Source organism: Helicoverpa armigera, chromosome 10 (assembly GCF_030705265.1).
Source record: "Helicoverpa armigera isolate CAAS_96S chromosome 10, ASM3070526v1, whole genome shotgun sequence".
Lineage (NCBI taxonomy): Eukaryota > Metazoa > Arthropoda > Insecta > Lepidoptera > Noctuidae > Helicoverpa > Helicoverpa armigera.
This window is the reverse complement of record NC_087129.1, coordinates 6,926,079-6,941,861: the sequence shown is the minus strand read 5'-3', so window position 1 is coordinate 6,941,861 and position 15,783 is coordinate 6,926,079. Positions and strand designations below refer to the sequence as shown.

The 15,783-nt window shown below is 35.9% G+C and overlaps 1 protein-coding gene across 2 annotated transcripts; it reads right to left on the bottom strand.

Annotated features, from left to right (window-relative positions):
* Positions 1 to 8,958: 8,958 nt before the first annotated feature.
* Positions 8,959 to 14,824, bottom strand: LOC126055134 (uncharacterized protein K02A2.6). Of its 2 annotated transcripts, none has more exons than XM_049842875.2 (2): positions 14,393 to 14,824; positions 8,959 to 13,272 (listed from the first exon to the last, which is right to left on the bottom strand). In XM_049842875.2, exon 2 carries the CDS (start codon positions 13,259 to 13,261, stop codon positions 9,287 to 9,289), a length of 3,975 nt encoding a protein of 1,324 aa, XP_049698832.2. In that variant the 5' UTR covers positions 13,262 to 13,272; positions 14,393 to 14,824; the 3' UTR covers positions 8,959 to 9,286. The 2 variants fall into 2 exon arrangements, with proteins under 2 accessions (XP_049698832.2, XP_049693551.2); XM_049837594.2 differs by having other exon boundaries at positions 8,959 to 9,711; positions 11,693 to 14,813.
* Between the last annotated feature and the right edge of the window lie 959 nt (positions 14,825 to 15,783).

Below are 15,783 nucleotides of genomic sequence, written 5' to 3'. Positions count from 1 at the left end.
ATGTGCTAAGGACTTACAAGCGTTTATTTGTATGTAATCATTACAAGCTAACTGGAATGAACGATTAACAGGATTTTGTAGCTTTGTACTAAATTATGCTGAATAAATCACATAAAAACCTTTTTACGCTTTATGAAACGTAAGCAGTGGGTTTTTTAATTGCATAGATGAATTCATGTTTATTTTACTTCGCTTTTAATTCTTGATCCGTTTTATGTTTTTTATTATTTCTTCGTTTTATATATTCATTTGTTTTCTTTAACGGAATCAAAGAAAAATAAATTGAACTTAAATGTTTATTAATAAATCTGAAATATCTCAGGAGTTCAATAAATTGGGTTCACCCTACCCTGTCCTGTTGTACTAACATTTTGAAGGGCCCTTAAGTCGAATTAATGAATGTATCTCCGATGTACATAATTAACATTTGCGAGACATTACTCAAGTGACCTCGCCTTCTATAAATCTCCGCAAGGATCTATCTTCTCGCTCCAAAAGGTTCTGTATTTTTAAATACAGTGTAAACACTTGGAAACACGCTATGTTTTTGTTTTATTTGGAAATGTACCTTCATTAGGGACGATGCACAAGATTTCCCTTTATCGGTTTTCTTTTTGAACGCTAGGACATGGTTTGTATGAAGCATTATGTACAGGCGGGAAATTGCTTGTCGTTCTTTGAATTTTGTGCTCATCCTTCTGAGTCCTTCTGGTTATAGTGAGGTATGAATCCGAAAGAAGAGGCCTTAAGAATTTCACCACCGATTAACGAACGTTCCAAGTAGCTATCAATATTTTAGCAGCCTCTATATTAGTCCGCCTTGAACTAATTAATTTGATTTAGATACACAGTATCTAATTAGATATCATGCTCATATATCATCATAAATATCTAAGTACTAAGCCCAGTTTTGCGTCAGTTCCTTTTATATGTACGACAGACTGGCCAAACTGATTGGCTAAATTGAATGACAGGCGGGGCGTATGCGAAATTCCAGATAATATGTTGATGATAATTCATCATCCACGTTCGGCATACTAATTTGAATTTATATTCATTAATTTCACAATATCACAGTGAAAACGTACTTGATATTGCAGATAAACCTGTACACTAGAAAAGCTAACAATCTAACATGAGGAAAAAAGAACAAAAAGGATAAAATACTGCCCACTCAATGACGTACTCTTTGAAACTCATCACAATAGATGCTCAAAGCAATCAATATCATTGTGATGACTATAAAGCTACGTCTACATGGTAGCGTTTAATGCGTGGGACGATTGCGGGCCCGAACCAAAATGCCCGTGGGACGCCATTCCTTTATGCTTTGTACGGATTAATCTTGTAGGTGGTGTACAAAAAAAATACAAACCTTTCTAAATCCGAGTGAATGAGGTTTGAAAACCAGATGATTAGTGTTTTGCCATTGATTGCAGTCAAAATAAAAAATGACAAATCCGCGCATTTTCAATTCAGTCATTGCATACTTAGCCTTATAAAAACATCCTTTAATAAACATCGGTTCTACTTAATGGACCGCTGGCAAATAATATTAATCTCGCAATGATAATCTGAGACCGCTTAGTAAGTTAATTATCCTATCACATCTGTGATGGTCATCCATTCAGACATTACGGTAATGGTTCACATATGCCTGACGTTCGCACCTTATAATGACACATTAGGCCAACATCACACCTCGCCACGTATAATGTTTAATTAGCAATTATTTTTCTGCTTGATCCAATATTTTTGGTAAATGGAAGCAGTTCCGATAACAGATGATTTAGGGCGTATTTAGATGTAGACGATAATAATTTCCTTACAAATATTATTAGAGGCATAAAATATTAAAAATACGAATCTATTGCCAGATGTGGTTGGGAATGTGGCAAAAGACTTTGATTTTGAAATAAAAGTTTAAGTAAGTTTAATCCCCGAATCTAGCAAATGTTTCAATTACTCAAACGAAAGACAAATGGTTCTTAAAATGGTAGAACACACTTAACGTAGGTACTAAAACAGTCTCCGTAGAAGACAGTTGAAAACTATCAACTACTACGATAATTACGTGAGCATCGATCTGAGAGCGGCGTATCCACGCTACATCTGTTTAGCTTATTATAGAGACGGTGAGGAGCGGTCTCGGGAGAAATTCAATGGTATTGTTGAATTTTCGCAAATGGCCTGTGCCGTTCACGCCGCACGAGTCGACTCGTGACAGCTAGGGGATCAGGGACACTATTACTTGTCTCATGAATAAGTACTTGCTGTGTATACTCCACTAGCTGACTTCTTGTCAGCTTGCCTCTAGACTGATGGTGCGCTTGGATGCAGATTACACGGGACAGTTTTGTTTTGAATTTGTCTTTAAAGCGTGTTGGTGTTCTGAAGAATCTTGCTTACCTTCATAAAGATTACACAACGTACTTACACATTTTTTCATCAAATTATTCCACATCAATCTCTCGAAATATAATAAGGAATTTACCCTACTACCCCAACATTATGTATCTGACCTTTCATGATACGATATTCCGATTTGTGTTCAACCCCCTGAATTTTTGTTACTCATCCACTAACCTGACCGGGGCCTGTCCACTTAACTTGAATAATGATGTGCGAGGAAAAAGGATCGGTGAGGCGAACCGGCAAAATGCGAACCTCCGTGCAATCCGCCCGCCGCCGCCGTCGAACTCACCGATTGAAAAACTAATGTAGAACTTTCCTTTTAATCTTTATTTAATCTTGAACTGTTCATTTTGATGCACTATTCTTTTTCAGTAAAAAAAGGAAAAACAAATGCATTGTTTGCATAGCCAACCCGTGTCTAGTGTGCAACCATAATTAAAAATGAAATCTCGTATGACATAAAATCTGGATGAGGACTAATAATAAAATGTAAGCAGAAGGCGGCGATGTAGTTGCGGTGCGTAACCCCGTGGAAAGAAAACGGCTTTCTTTACGAGCTATTCCGCTGAGCCAATATTTCTCCGCGACAGTGCTTGGCATCATAAAATAAAACGAAAAATTCCAGCGCACTGCCTCGAGCCGCCATGAAATCATAAGAGTCGAGGTTTAATGCCCTATCGGCCAACACACTTCGTCAGGTGATTAATATCGTAAATAGCCTCATGTGTTCTATTGTTCTTCTTGAAGTTAAATAAATACGTTACTGCATCATTAACCCCGTTGGGTCTATAATTTTTATTTTGTCGTTCTTTTACATTATAGGCTTTATAAGCATGCAAAACGGGCCCAATTCAATATGACAATTGAACTTATGTCTCAAGAGCCTTTACATCACTTTATATGTAACTGAGGAAAATCTTCGATTTAAGATTTAAAGTACACAGCAATAATAAATATTCTAATAGCAGGTAAGCCAAGTCTCGCAGCGACTAGTCGAATGGGCGTGTGGAGTGCACTTATTATGTTCTGCGCTCGAGTCGCGTACGACAACCGCTTGACAAAATACTCTGCCAATTGTGTCGGAGTACCGCCCTCAATTGTTCCACATGAAAAATGGCCTATTCGGATTGTTCCCGAACAAATGCGTGCCGTGCGGGTCATTACGCTTTGTTTTAGGTATAAGTACGACAAAAAATTCGCTGTGAAAAAGCTGAAATTTTCGCTTCCGTCCTCTTGAGTTGTGAGCAAGCAGTGTTTAAACTAAGGCCAATTGTTTCAACTTGAAAAATTATTTCCCGCAAAAGAACAAACATACCTATTCTTTTATTTGGAATACAATGGAGCCACGTCATGTATTTCATATCTAACACGTAGTGTAACCTAAAGTCAGATGATTCCTTCACTTTCCGAGACGGAAATAATAATATTTAAGGATGAAAGTTGACGATGGAAATCATAACAGAGATTTTACTGCTCAACGAGCGATTGGAGCGAGAATGCCAAAGATTGTTTCAGAGCTCGAGCGGATTGGGGCGATAATAACAATGTCGTCACTTCCTCAATCTAACTTCTTCAATATTTCCTGTCGAACCGATTCGCTATAAATTTTTATCCGTCTGGAATATTTTTATTCGGAGCTGTTTCGGCGTACTTTCTTTTAAGTATAAAAATAGAATTTTATGAGAAGCATATTAAGGCGGAACATCTTTAGAATGTGCTATCAAATAAAGATATTCGGAAAGTCTATTGTTATTTATTTCAATAAATACAAGACTTTTCGGTAAGTATAAACCGATTGTGCATATCTCCTTCAATCAAACATGTATTGAGACTATTTTGTCTCCGATTAAGACAGCTAAATAAATTCAGACATCCTAATTAGGCAAACAATTTAGCAGCATGTAGTGTTTACTGTACTTTAGGTACGGCCTAAAATATGTTTTCTATCAATTTCTAGTAATTAAATACCTTCCGGAATCTACATGCTTAAATGTCAATTTAAACGGTTACGTAAATCAACCAATTAACACCCTGGCTTAATTTGATTAATTTGAACAAATAAATTAATCAATGAAGTTAGAACTACTATTTATTACTTAATAGCTGTAGTTTAATATAATAATTATGTAGTAGATATAAATAAACACTCTTAACACAGGTAATCTGTGATTTGGTGTGTGGAAACAGAAATCATTTATTTGTAAATAATGTATGTTACAAAATATGGTGAGAAAATAAATTTATATTTGTCTCAACACATTTCATTGTGGAAAGAGTATTATATTCTTACCAAATCCAAATCATTACATGGCTAATATGGGACAAACTTTTCTGAGCCATAACTGTCAAATTTAATAGCCATCAAAAGGGAGTAAAAACTGCGACCCTCATTCATAAGATTCGACATCCATAAACGCACCATATATCTTAAATGTTTGTGGTATTATTTTCCTCTTAGACCACCCTTATAAAACTGTTGTATGTATTTAAGTGCATATAAATATTGTTACTTACTTGCTTACTATTTTAAGCCTCCTACTCAATAAGGCACTAAAGATGTTATCGTCAGAAAACCTTTGACACGAGATTGAATTTTATTTTTTCTTATTTCATATTAATTCATGCATTATTTTATATCGTTCTTGTATTATATCTAAAGCTTTTTGTACTCTTCAAATTGTATTAGTTTCAATTTAAACATTTCGCATATCTTTAAGAATAGACTTGGTTTGTACATATATCTATTTCTTTTATAAATACTTTTCAGATTATTACAATTATGTTCTTTATAGATACGCCCAACATAACTATTCACCGTAAGATCCGGGAAAAGGAAGTTTTTTTGCCTGAACTGATTTATTTTCATCCTATATTTATTGTTTTTAACGCTGATAATAAAAGTTTATATTTAGACTTGATGCCTGAAGAAAAATAACGGATTGGATGTAAAATACATATACATACTTTACAACCTGTCACACATGAGATCTAAAGTAACATAATTGAGGGGATTTTTTTGCTTGTTTGTACCCTAAAGGCTCGTTAACTACTGAACCGATTTGAAAAAGTCTTGCACTGTTGAAAAGCTTGTCTATAAAACAAAAAAAAAACTAAACGCATCTCAACCTGAATTTAAAACATGAACACGTCAAAGTTATCGAGAGGAATGAATGGTCATTAATTAATTAGAGTGAACCCTTTGCGATGTGTCCCTCAGGAGTCGTTACTTAATTACCATTACTCATGGGCTGGACCCGACCTCCGCTAGATACGTCAAGATAAATGACTACTTACTTTTATACCTGTGTGGCCGAAATACTACCTATGTCGGACAGTGTTAAGATAGTTTTAGATCGACTATACTGTTGGCATCGCAGACTCTCTTACTCTCTCCTTCTTTGCAGATTAAACTTAATGTTTTATTTCACCAAAATCTTATGAAACTACATAAAAGAACTATTCTCAAGTTCGCCTCCAAGTATCTATTCATAGTAGTTTAAGTGGAGCTACCCCCCACAAGGAGTATTTATTTTTGAAGTTCTGTGGACCGTAACAGGTAACGTATGACCTTGCTTTATACTGCTATTTTCCTCCACAGGAAAGAACGCGGCGCTAGCATTATTCAAAGCCAGACTTTACTAATGCATTTTATGGTCGAGGGTAATATTTACGAGGCCCAGGTGAACGCAAAAAACGTACGTAAGCACCTCATCGGGGCCGATTTTAATATTAGTTTAACGCAATATTACTACGAAACTTATCCCCAGCTTAAAAATAAAGTTTAACTTATGAATATGAAAGAATAAAGAGAAAAATAATGTAAGGTCCGAAAAAAGCCATTCTGCCTCTAAATATGTAATTATTTATTTTTATCACAGCATCCTAATTGCTTGTTATCTTTCTTTTAGCACCCAAGACTTAAGAAGCCATTCTATAATCCCAGTATTAAGAGTTATACGTGGCGAGGGATTTGAAACGTGTTTTCCCCTATTTTCGGGGGCCAAGCCGTCGCGTCCCGCTATCCCTAAGGATTTCATTCCGAAAAACCTCCATAAATATTTCTTACTGTATTTGTATCTCCCTTGGAGTATCGTTAGCACAATGTTTCCCTTTTTCCGCTAAACCGTGTTAGCATCTGCTCCCACAAACTAGACCGCGGACACACAGGCTGTCGAACTGTGCCCAAAGTCACTGTTGTGTAATGAAATATTGTAACTATTATTAACACTACCATCCTTCAAAAAGAACAACATTTTATATCAATTAGTTGGCTGTCGGCAAAAATATGAAAACAATTTATTTCTGCGAGAATAGTAGTCATTTGTTTTGATTACCCGTTGTAATCAACATTTTGTATCCAAAGATGAACGATTTGTGAAATGAACGAGCTTGCGAATAAATAAAACAACAGTAAAGTAGCACTTTTGTGAAATCGTTTTCTAGTTAAGTGCAATTTGAGCTTTCTGCTGAGCTTATTCTAGTGCTCTTATGGCACCTGGCAGAGACAGAACGTGACAAACAAATACACTTTAATACATTTGCTCCAACGTCATTACAGTTTATCGGTACTTTGGCGTGAACCCGAAATAAATAGCCGCTATCAAAGAGCGATTACACAAACTGTTCACAAGCCCATAAAAAGACAAACATTACGAAATCTCTGATGTCAAAGAAAAATAAATCGCCAATAAAGTTTAACTGTTCAACAATAATGTTATAATGGTTGTAACAAAACCGATGTTTTGTAATATTGACCATGGCTTTTATGTGATATTCGGCTTTTGACAGAAATTTTCCAGCATTAAGATACTGTGGTTTCTTCTTTGTTTCCACAGTATACTAAATATGTAATTAACTTATTAAGTTTTATTTCGCCCTTTGACCTTAGTTAATTTTTCTTAACTTTCAGTGGCCTCCATATTAGAAATAAAATATAATAATGTAACTTCATAAAAATGTACCTAAACAGAAATTACAGTAGTACACTTGCCCTGGATCTTCTTTAGTTATTTTAATAATTCTATTGAAAGCCAGTTAAAATTCGAATAATCCCATAACTGAAATAGCTAAGAGTTTAACGATTTCCACTTTACTTTTGTATTATGCCATTTGCCTACTTTGGCAATAGATTTTGTTCGGTAAGGTAATATAAATTTTATTGCATATATTTTGAAGGTATCGAAACTCGAGCTTAATTGCAATTCACGCCATTCACGTTTATGTGCTTGGCAAAAACATCTGGCCCCTTGATTGCTTACGTTTTTATGTGCACTTAGGAACTCAAACACCACTCCCGGGGAAAATGTATCCAGGTACCTAAATAATGCAATCACAAAGCTCCACATTTATTGCCATATCGTTATTTACTTATTTAAATTACGTGCGCAAACTGTTTCAACACACACACACACACACGCTCGCGGGAAGTGTTCAACATAATTACGAGATCATAAAATAGTTTCATAAGGTCTGTGGATTGTAAAGAGCCACAGGTCGGGGTTGCCAGATTACAATCTCTGCCGAGTTTACGCCACCTTGGTTGGCTCCATTAGCAAATTAGCTATATTTCTGATTACATTAATGTCCCAATAGCTTTTCATCACGTCTGTTGGTTTGAGTGGTAATTTTTTAGGCTTCACAGGTGGTTCTGTAGGTAAACATCAATTAGGTTAAGCAACATCTATGTAGCATACGTCACATATTGATGCTTGTCTATAGCACATATGGTGTTAAAAGTTAGTATCTCTAATAATGCTTTCGTAAAAGCGAAACCGTGTCTCTCGATCCTTTGGGGGATTTTAAGTAACCGCATCGTAAGGGTCAACTGAAAGGTTTGACCATACAACAAGCATTTGGAATTGGAACAATGGATATGGACACAGATGAACTCTAAATAGCAGATCCTTGTTGTGTTTCACGAGCTTTTTTCACTAAACATGATGAAAGAAGAAAACAGGACATTCAAACTTATTCGTAGTTTTCTTTGCATGGTTTGAAAATATTTTTGTGAGAACAGTGTTCACATTTTGTACACAATTTACTTTAAACTGCACTATCTATTCATTTCTACAACCAACATTGCCATATCATTTGGCATTACAGTTTCAACGAACTAGCAAATAAAATATGAATTTCACAGAGTCCTGGCAAAAAGTTAGTGTAGCCATAAATTCATTTTTATGACACCCACTAAATAAGCTATCCATATGTAGGTATATGCCGCTAGTAATAAATACAATGCAGACAGATGGACACTACGCATGTACGTGAGGGACCATTTAATTGAAAAAACTTGTTTAATTTTATTTAGCAGTTTGAAACGGAAATCGAGCTAGCGCAGAATGTTTTTATTCAGTCGTATAAAACTTTCAATTACCATTTTCAATTCAATTGCTGCGTTCTTTTTGGAAAGTTCTAAAGCCAACGTTAAATTCGAAGTATGAAACTAAAACAAGAGCCAACATTATGCAAATAGTTCCCCAAAACTAAAATAATAAGATGTTGAAGTGTAACTGTACTGACTGGACAGCAAATAAAACACACTTTTAGACTGGAGTGAATCTAGTATATGCGGGGCGCTGGACGCGTACGCTCGCGGCCACGGTTGTTGCACGACTGCTTCACGCCGGGCGCCCGCGCATACACTACATCCCTTCTTTATTTTAATTAATTTGAACACATAATTTCAAAATCACAATCAGAGTACATTAACCTTACAACTTAAATTTTTATAACAACTAGTCTGATAATATATGTAAGTATCATTATTACATAATCTCTGTAAATAGACAAATAAACAAAACGAACTCGATTTTACTTCATTTTAAATTGGTATAACAATCATAATAGCCTAGTTAACAATATCATAAGTTCAATTTAATGACCCTTGACAGTCATTGCTCTCTAAATCATCATTATTATTATTTTGACCAACTACAGTCCATGAATCATTTACTTTCTTTAAGTGCACTATGTTACGCCGATATTCTTTCCCGGTTTCATCATTTCGAATACTAATATCGCCACCATTCACATCCGTTATTGTATGGGTAGTAGGATTGAAATTGGAGGTCAACTTATTATTTTTAATTACATTTTTTACCAATACTTTTTCCCCTATTTCGCAGTTGCTATCTGTCGCTTTCCTTTTAAGATCCCCATACTCTTTTCCTTTTTCTTTCATTTGTAGATCTCTGTCTCTCACTTCTTCATCTATTGTTTTGTATTCCATATCTGGTGCTGCCGGAATCTTGTCTCTAAATTGTCTTTTATAAAATAGTTCCGAGGGTGATTTGCCTGTAACAGAGTGTGGTGTACTATTATACATCATCAAATAATTAAAAATGTCCTCTTTCCAGTTCCCGTTTTCAGCTTGGCAAATTTTTAGTCGTTTTAAGACATCCCGGTTTTGTCTTTCAACTTCCCCATTCATCTGAGGCCAATATGGGACTGTATTGTACAAAATAATTCCACATTCCTTACAATATTTCTGAAAAACCTCACTTGTGAACTGATTTCCGTTGTCACACGTCAAAGTTGCTGGATAACCTAGTCTGGAGAACATTTCTTTCAAGACTTTTATCGTATCCAGGGAAGTGATGCTACGCATTATTTTAATCTCTTTATACCGACTATAGTAATCAACAACAATCAACAGGTAATCGTGAGTAGGAAGGGGCCCCAAGAAATCCATCGCTACGTCGACCCAAGGCTCGGCGGGAAGTGCTCGTCTTTTCATCGGATGTGGTGGAGTAGGATTAGATACAAGTGTACAGCCTCGACAAGCTTTTACTAGATGTTCAGCATCTTTATCAATTCTAGGCCACCACACCTTAGTTCTAAGACGAGCCTTCATCGCTACTATACCTGGATGGCCTTCATGGGCCGCTTCCAGTACCTGTTGACGGAGATTACCGGGTATGACTATTCTAGTACCGCGAAGAAGAATATTCCCATTAAAACATAGCTCATTTTGTATATTTTTATAATAGTTAATAGAATCGTGCCAATCATTATTAAAAATACCCTCTTTGACTTTTAAAATTTCTTCGTCTCCCACAGAACATCTTTCAATTTCGTTTAATGGAACCGCAACAGGTCTGCTGTAATTTACTATTTGATTAATATAATTTTCAGAGTCAAATGGTTCTGACGAAGAAGTTTTGCAAAGTCTGGAAATTGTGTCAGCTATATTGGATTTACCTGGTCTGTAAACGACTTTGTACCTATACGCCTGTAACCTGAGGACCCACCGTTCTATTCTGGCACATGGTTTAGAAGTTCGTCCAAAAATGGTTTCCAATGGCTTGTGATCGCTTATTAGTTCGAAGTCTTTGCCCAATAGGTAAATTTTAAAATGCTCCACTGCCCAGACGAGCGCTAAAGCTTCTTTCTCAGTTTGGCAATATCTCTTTTCACAATCAGTAAGAGACTTATGACCAAAAGCGATCACACGGGGACCATCTTTACCAACCTGGACCAACACTGCGCCTAACCCCACAGGAGAGGCATCAGCGATAACCTGAGTTGTGTCAGAGGGATTATAATAACCCAAAGTTTTAATGTTAGAAATGCTTTCTTTTAGAGCTTCAAACGCCTCATCTTGTTTGGAAGTCCAAAATTGTTGAACGTTTGCTGACTTTCCAAGTCCTAGCCGTAACAGTTCCCGTAAAGGTTCAGTAAGGGTGGCTACGTTAGGAATCCATTTACTTACAAAGTTAACCAACCCTAAAAAGCTTTGAATTTCTTCAGTAGTATTTGGTATTCTACTAGTTTTAATGGCTGTCAAATATTTTTCAAGCGGCCTAATGCCCTTAGCTGAAAGTACATGACCAAGAAATTCAATTGTTTGAGTTTTATAAATGCATTTATTTTTATTTAATAAAACGTCATTTTCCTTTAAAACTCGTAGCACCTTACTTAACCTTTCGTCATGCTGTTTTTCTGTAGTACCATGTATAATAATATCATCGATAAAATTGAATGTACCTTCGCAACCTAATAACATTTTTTCTAAAATTTTTTGGAACATTTCAGGTGCGCATGAAATCCCAAACATTAGCCTTTTATACCTATACAGCCCTTTGCTAGTACTGAATGTAGTGATGTACCTACAATCTTCATGAATTTCGAGTTGATGGAACGCGTTTTTTATATCCAATTTTGAAAAAAATTTAGCTTGCCGAAAATTAGGTAGCAGTTCATTCATCGTGGGAAGGGGATGATTTTCTCTAATAATTGCTTGATTGGCTCTTCTCATATCTAAGCAAATACGTACCTCTTCTTGTCCTTCTTTGAGAACTGGAACCATCGGTGATACCCACGGTGAAGGTTCATTTACTTCCTCGATGATATCTGCTTCTTTAAGTTCCTTTAATTTCCTAGCAACCTTTTCTTCTAAAGGGATGGGAACCCTTCTATATGGTTGAATGACTGGTTTAACTTTTTGGTCTATTGGAATCTGGACAGTCACTCCTTTGAACTTCGGAAAAGCTTTTTCTAAAGGTACATCATTGCTAACAGCATTAATTTGAAGTCCAATTTTAAGTATGCCTAATTGAATCGCAGTTTCTTTGCCCAATAGATCACGTGTACCGTTTCTGATGACATAAACGGTGCATTTTATACTATTATGACTACCCACTGAAATGTCCGCTTCAAAAGAGCCCATAATGTCCAAGGGTTCTTTACTGCCGTAGGAAATAAGTATCTTATTAGGTTTGCGTACTTGATTAGAAATTTTTACGCTGTTATCTTTTAAGAATTGCCATGTTTTGTCAGTAATAACATTGCATTTACTTCCTGAATCTATTAACATGTCAACGCTAACTCCCCCTAAATTGCACTTAACAGTTTCGTCTTCATCTAGATGGAAAATATACTCAATTCGGGACTTATCTATTTCCTTCTCTTCTACTTCATCTGCCTTACTTTTTGTATTTCCTTCTTCATCCAGGTTGAAAATGTAGTCAATTTCAGTTCTATCAGCGTCTTTTTTGGTTCCTAGTCTTGGTTTTTTGTGTGTCGTCTCTGTCTTGCTGTTTGAAAATTTTCTTTTCTGTCGGGTCCTACAATGTTCATGGAAATGACCGATGAAACCACACTTTACACATCTTTTATCTTTTGCTGGACATTTTGTGTCATTAGAAAAATGGGAAGAGCTTCCACATCTAGAACATTTTGTATATGATGATTGTTTTTGTAAATGTTTATTATATCTTTTCTTGTTATTAATTTCATTAATTTCTGCTTTGTTAAAATTGTTTCCATCTTTCGTATTTATTGTTTTAAATTGTTCTAGTTGTCGAGTTACAACCTCCAATGCATTTGCTTTACTAATGATTTCGTCTAGAGTAATTGTATCGCCGCATTCTAAAATTTTTTTTCTTAATTCGACTAATCGACACTTTTCAGTGATTTGATCGATAATATGCTCCTCTTTGTTATGGAATTGACATTTGTCGGCTTGGTTTCTCAACCTTAGTAAAAATCGTTCAAATTGTTCTCCATCCTCCTGTTTCATAAGACGAAAAAGGTACCTTTCGTAAATCCGACTTTGCTTTGGAGCAAAATAACCGTCCAATTTTTTTAGAGCTATTGCATAGACATCGACACCTTCTGCGACTTCGGCATGAGCTCCGGGAAGGTTATAATAAACTTCTTGAAGTGCTATTCCTCCAACATGGAGGAGAGTAGCACGTTTCTGTACTGGAGTATCGACATTGGCAGCCAGTAAATAAATTTCAAATGCCCTCTTCCATTTCTCCCAGCGAGTGCCAACAGATGTTGGGTCGCCTTCGCAGTCAAAATGGTCTAAGTTCGGAAGTACCGATGATGCATGAGTCATTTTGGGGCAGCCTGTAATAAAACATTAGCTTTTATGTTGCGTGGCTCTTTACTGAAAATTAGTAACAGTATTGTAATTGCGTAGCCTTATTATGATTTGGTGAATAATCATAGCGTGGACCTTATTATATTTTTATAGTTTATTAGTGTAATAATGTCGCTTATACCATATTACACATTCCCTTTAAATAGGTTGATTTATCGGCATGGTCCTTCATTGCATGGCCTTTTATTGAACTTTTATTATAATTGTGATTTGCGTGGCCTTTTGTCACTAACTTATTGCATGGCCTTTAGGTCTACACCTTATCATTTATAACTATGATGTTAATTGTGCAAGCATATAAGTAGGTAAAATAAAATAAGTAATTTTGTTAATGATGTAGAAAATAATAAGTATGTAACCTTAATACACATACATTTTCAATCCGTAAGCTGAATTGTTGTTGAAATGGTTATTACTTTTTGAATGTATTACTAATTAAACCATATCCAATAATAAATACACATACTTATTGAAAAATATGGAATTGTAATAATTATGCGGGTAGGTATGAATTAATCTTTTAAAAGAATTGTAAATAACACTATGGTAAACGTAAAGATTATGAAGGTAATTTGTACAGAGAAGTAAAATAGATACATTGTAAATATGTATTTTCTTTTTTAACCTTATTGCATGTACTTAAGATCGTTATTGCACTCGAAATTAATTTAACTTAAATATGTCATCAGTAAAGAGGAACCGGTTCTGTTTATACGTGCACAATAACATTTCTTTTTCATAGTTTTGTGTTTGCGTGGCCTTCATTTGTTTTCACCTGGTGCAATACCAAGCCATTAACAATAAAGATAGGTATGGAGGTAGATATATTTAGATTCGTTTACCAGAAAAATTCGTTTACGTATCAATCCCTTAAGTATTATTTTAATTGCTTATGTGTATAGTGACAATGGGTATTAATTTTTTCATTGTTCATACTCTTATTTGTTATCAATTTGTAATACCTAGGTGGTTTACAACGAATTCATACGCAAACTACTGGTAAGCAACCATTAATATAATACTTGTTTCTTCCTCTGTTTTTTTTTTTTTATTATTTTTTATTTTTTATGGACACAATGTACTCACTTTTATCCTCGTCGCCACTTGTACTGACTGGACAGCAAATAAAACACACTTTTAGACTGGAGTGAATCTAGTATATGCGGGGCGCTGGACGCGTACGCTCGCGGCCACGGTTGTTGCACGACTGCTTCACGCCGGGCGCCCGCGCATACACTACAGTAACAACAGCCGGACACGGGATAAGGGCATTTGAATAGCCCCTAGGTGCGTTAGTTATTCAGCTCGCGACTCGCCGGCCGCCGCCGCGCGCTCGTAAATCAAACTCGCCATTCGCTTATGCATTATACAGTTTTATTTGTGCGAGTCCGCTGAATAGGTAATAAACTATGGCAGGTGAAATGCCCTGCGTGTTCGAATGCGCCGAGAATTTGAAACGTACGCAAATATACGTCTGTTTACTGCGGCCGTGCCACAACATATAGTGTTGCTGATTGGATTACCTAGGTTAGTGGTTTGGTGACGTTTTGGGATGTTTTTTTCATGTTCGTGTGATTTTCTGATTGCTTTTGATTGGTGTGTTACATTTTAACTTACGAAGCTAAAATCACAGCATGATTAGATAAAAATATTTTGTAGCAAAACTAGATGCTTACTTACAACGTATTCACACACACAACTTAGTCACAAGAAACATATTTCAAAATGCATGTAAGTATTGTTTTTAAAATTCGATCTTCTACCTATTTGCTACTAATTAAAATCAGCATCTCATTAGCTAGTGTAGAGCGCAGGTTATTAGGCATTTTCCGAAGGTCCCTCCATCTCGCGGCGCGACGGACCAGAAAATTCAGTGCGGTCCTCATTCCGCACGAGACCGCATACTAGTTCGTACGTCTGACGCCGGCCTGCGCTAATCCTCTTACTAATTTCATTATTTTTGTATCAGCTTTTTTAGTTTTTTAATCGCATGGGTTTTAATTGAAAACGTCTCGTGAGAAATTGTTGTTTGATATATCAGTTATTTTCTATGCGTCTACAGATTCATCTTTTTCCTGTATAAAGAAACACTCATCATGCAAAGCCGCACACGGCAAAACAAACACTTTATAGGTTGTATCGATTTTATTATGATTACACAACAGATACAATCCGGATGGCGATCACCATTCATGTTAATGAAATAGCAAATAAAATGATCGTAATTACGGGAACGTTTTTACCGTATTGTTGGGAGCCCGTCGCCGAATCACCTGACATTACCGTAGCGACAATATTTCCAACGAATTGGCCATTTATTCAAGTACCAGACATAATAACTTTTGTAATTACAATATCAACATTTACGGTGCATACCCTCGGCGTTTCACCCTAAGGAGGGGGATATTTGACATACAATTTTTGTGGGAAGCCGTCATTTTAAAGACACTTGGTGTTTACTCTTTGTTAAATTAAAG

What these genes read in the sequence shown, in the direction of transcription:
- LOC126055134 (XM_049842875.2), bottom strand. Translation starts at nt 13,261, where the DNA reads ATGACTCATGCATCATCGGTACTTCCGAACTTAGACCATTTTGACTGC.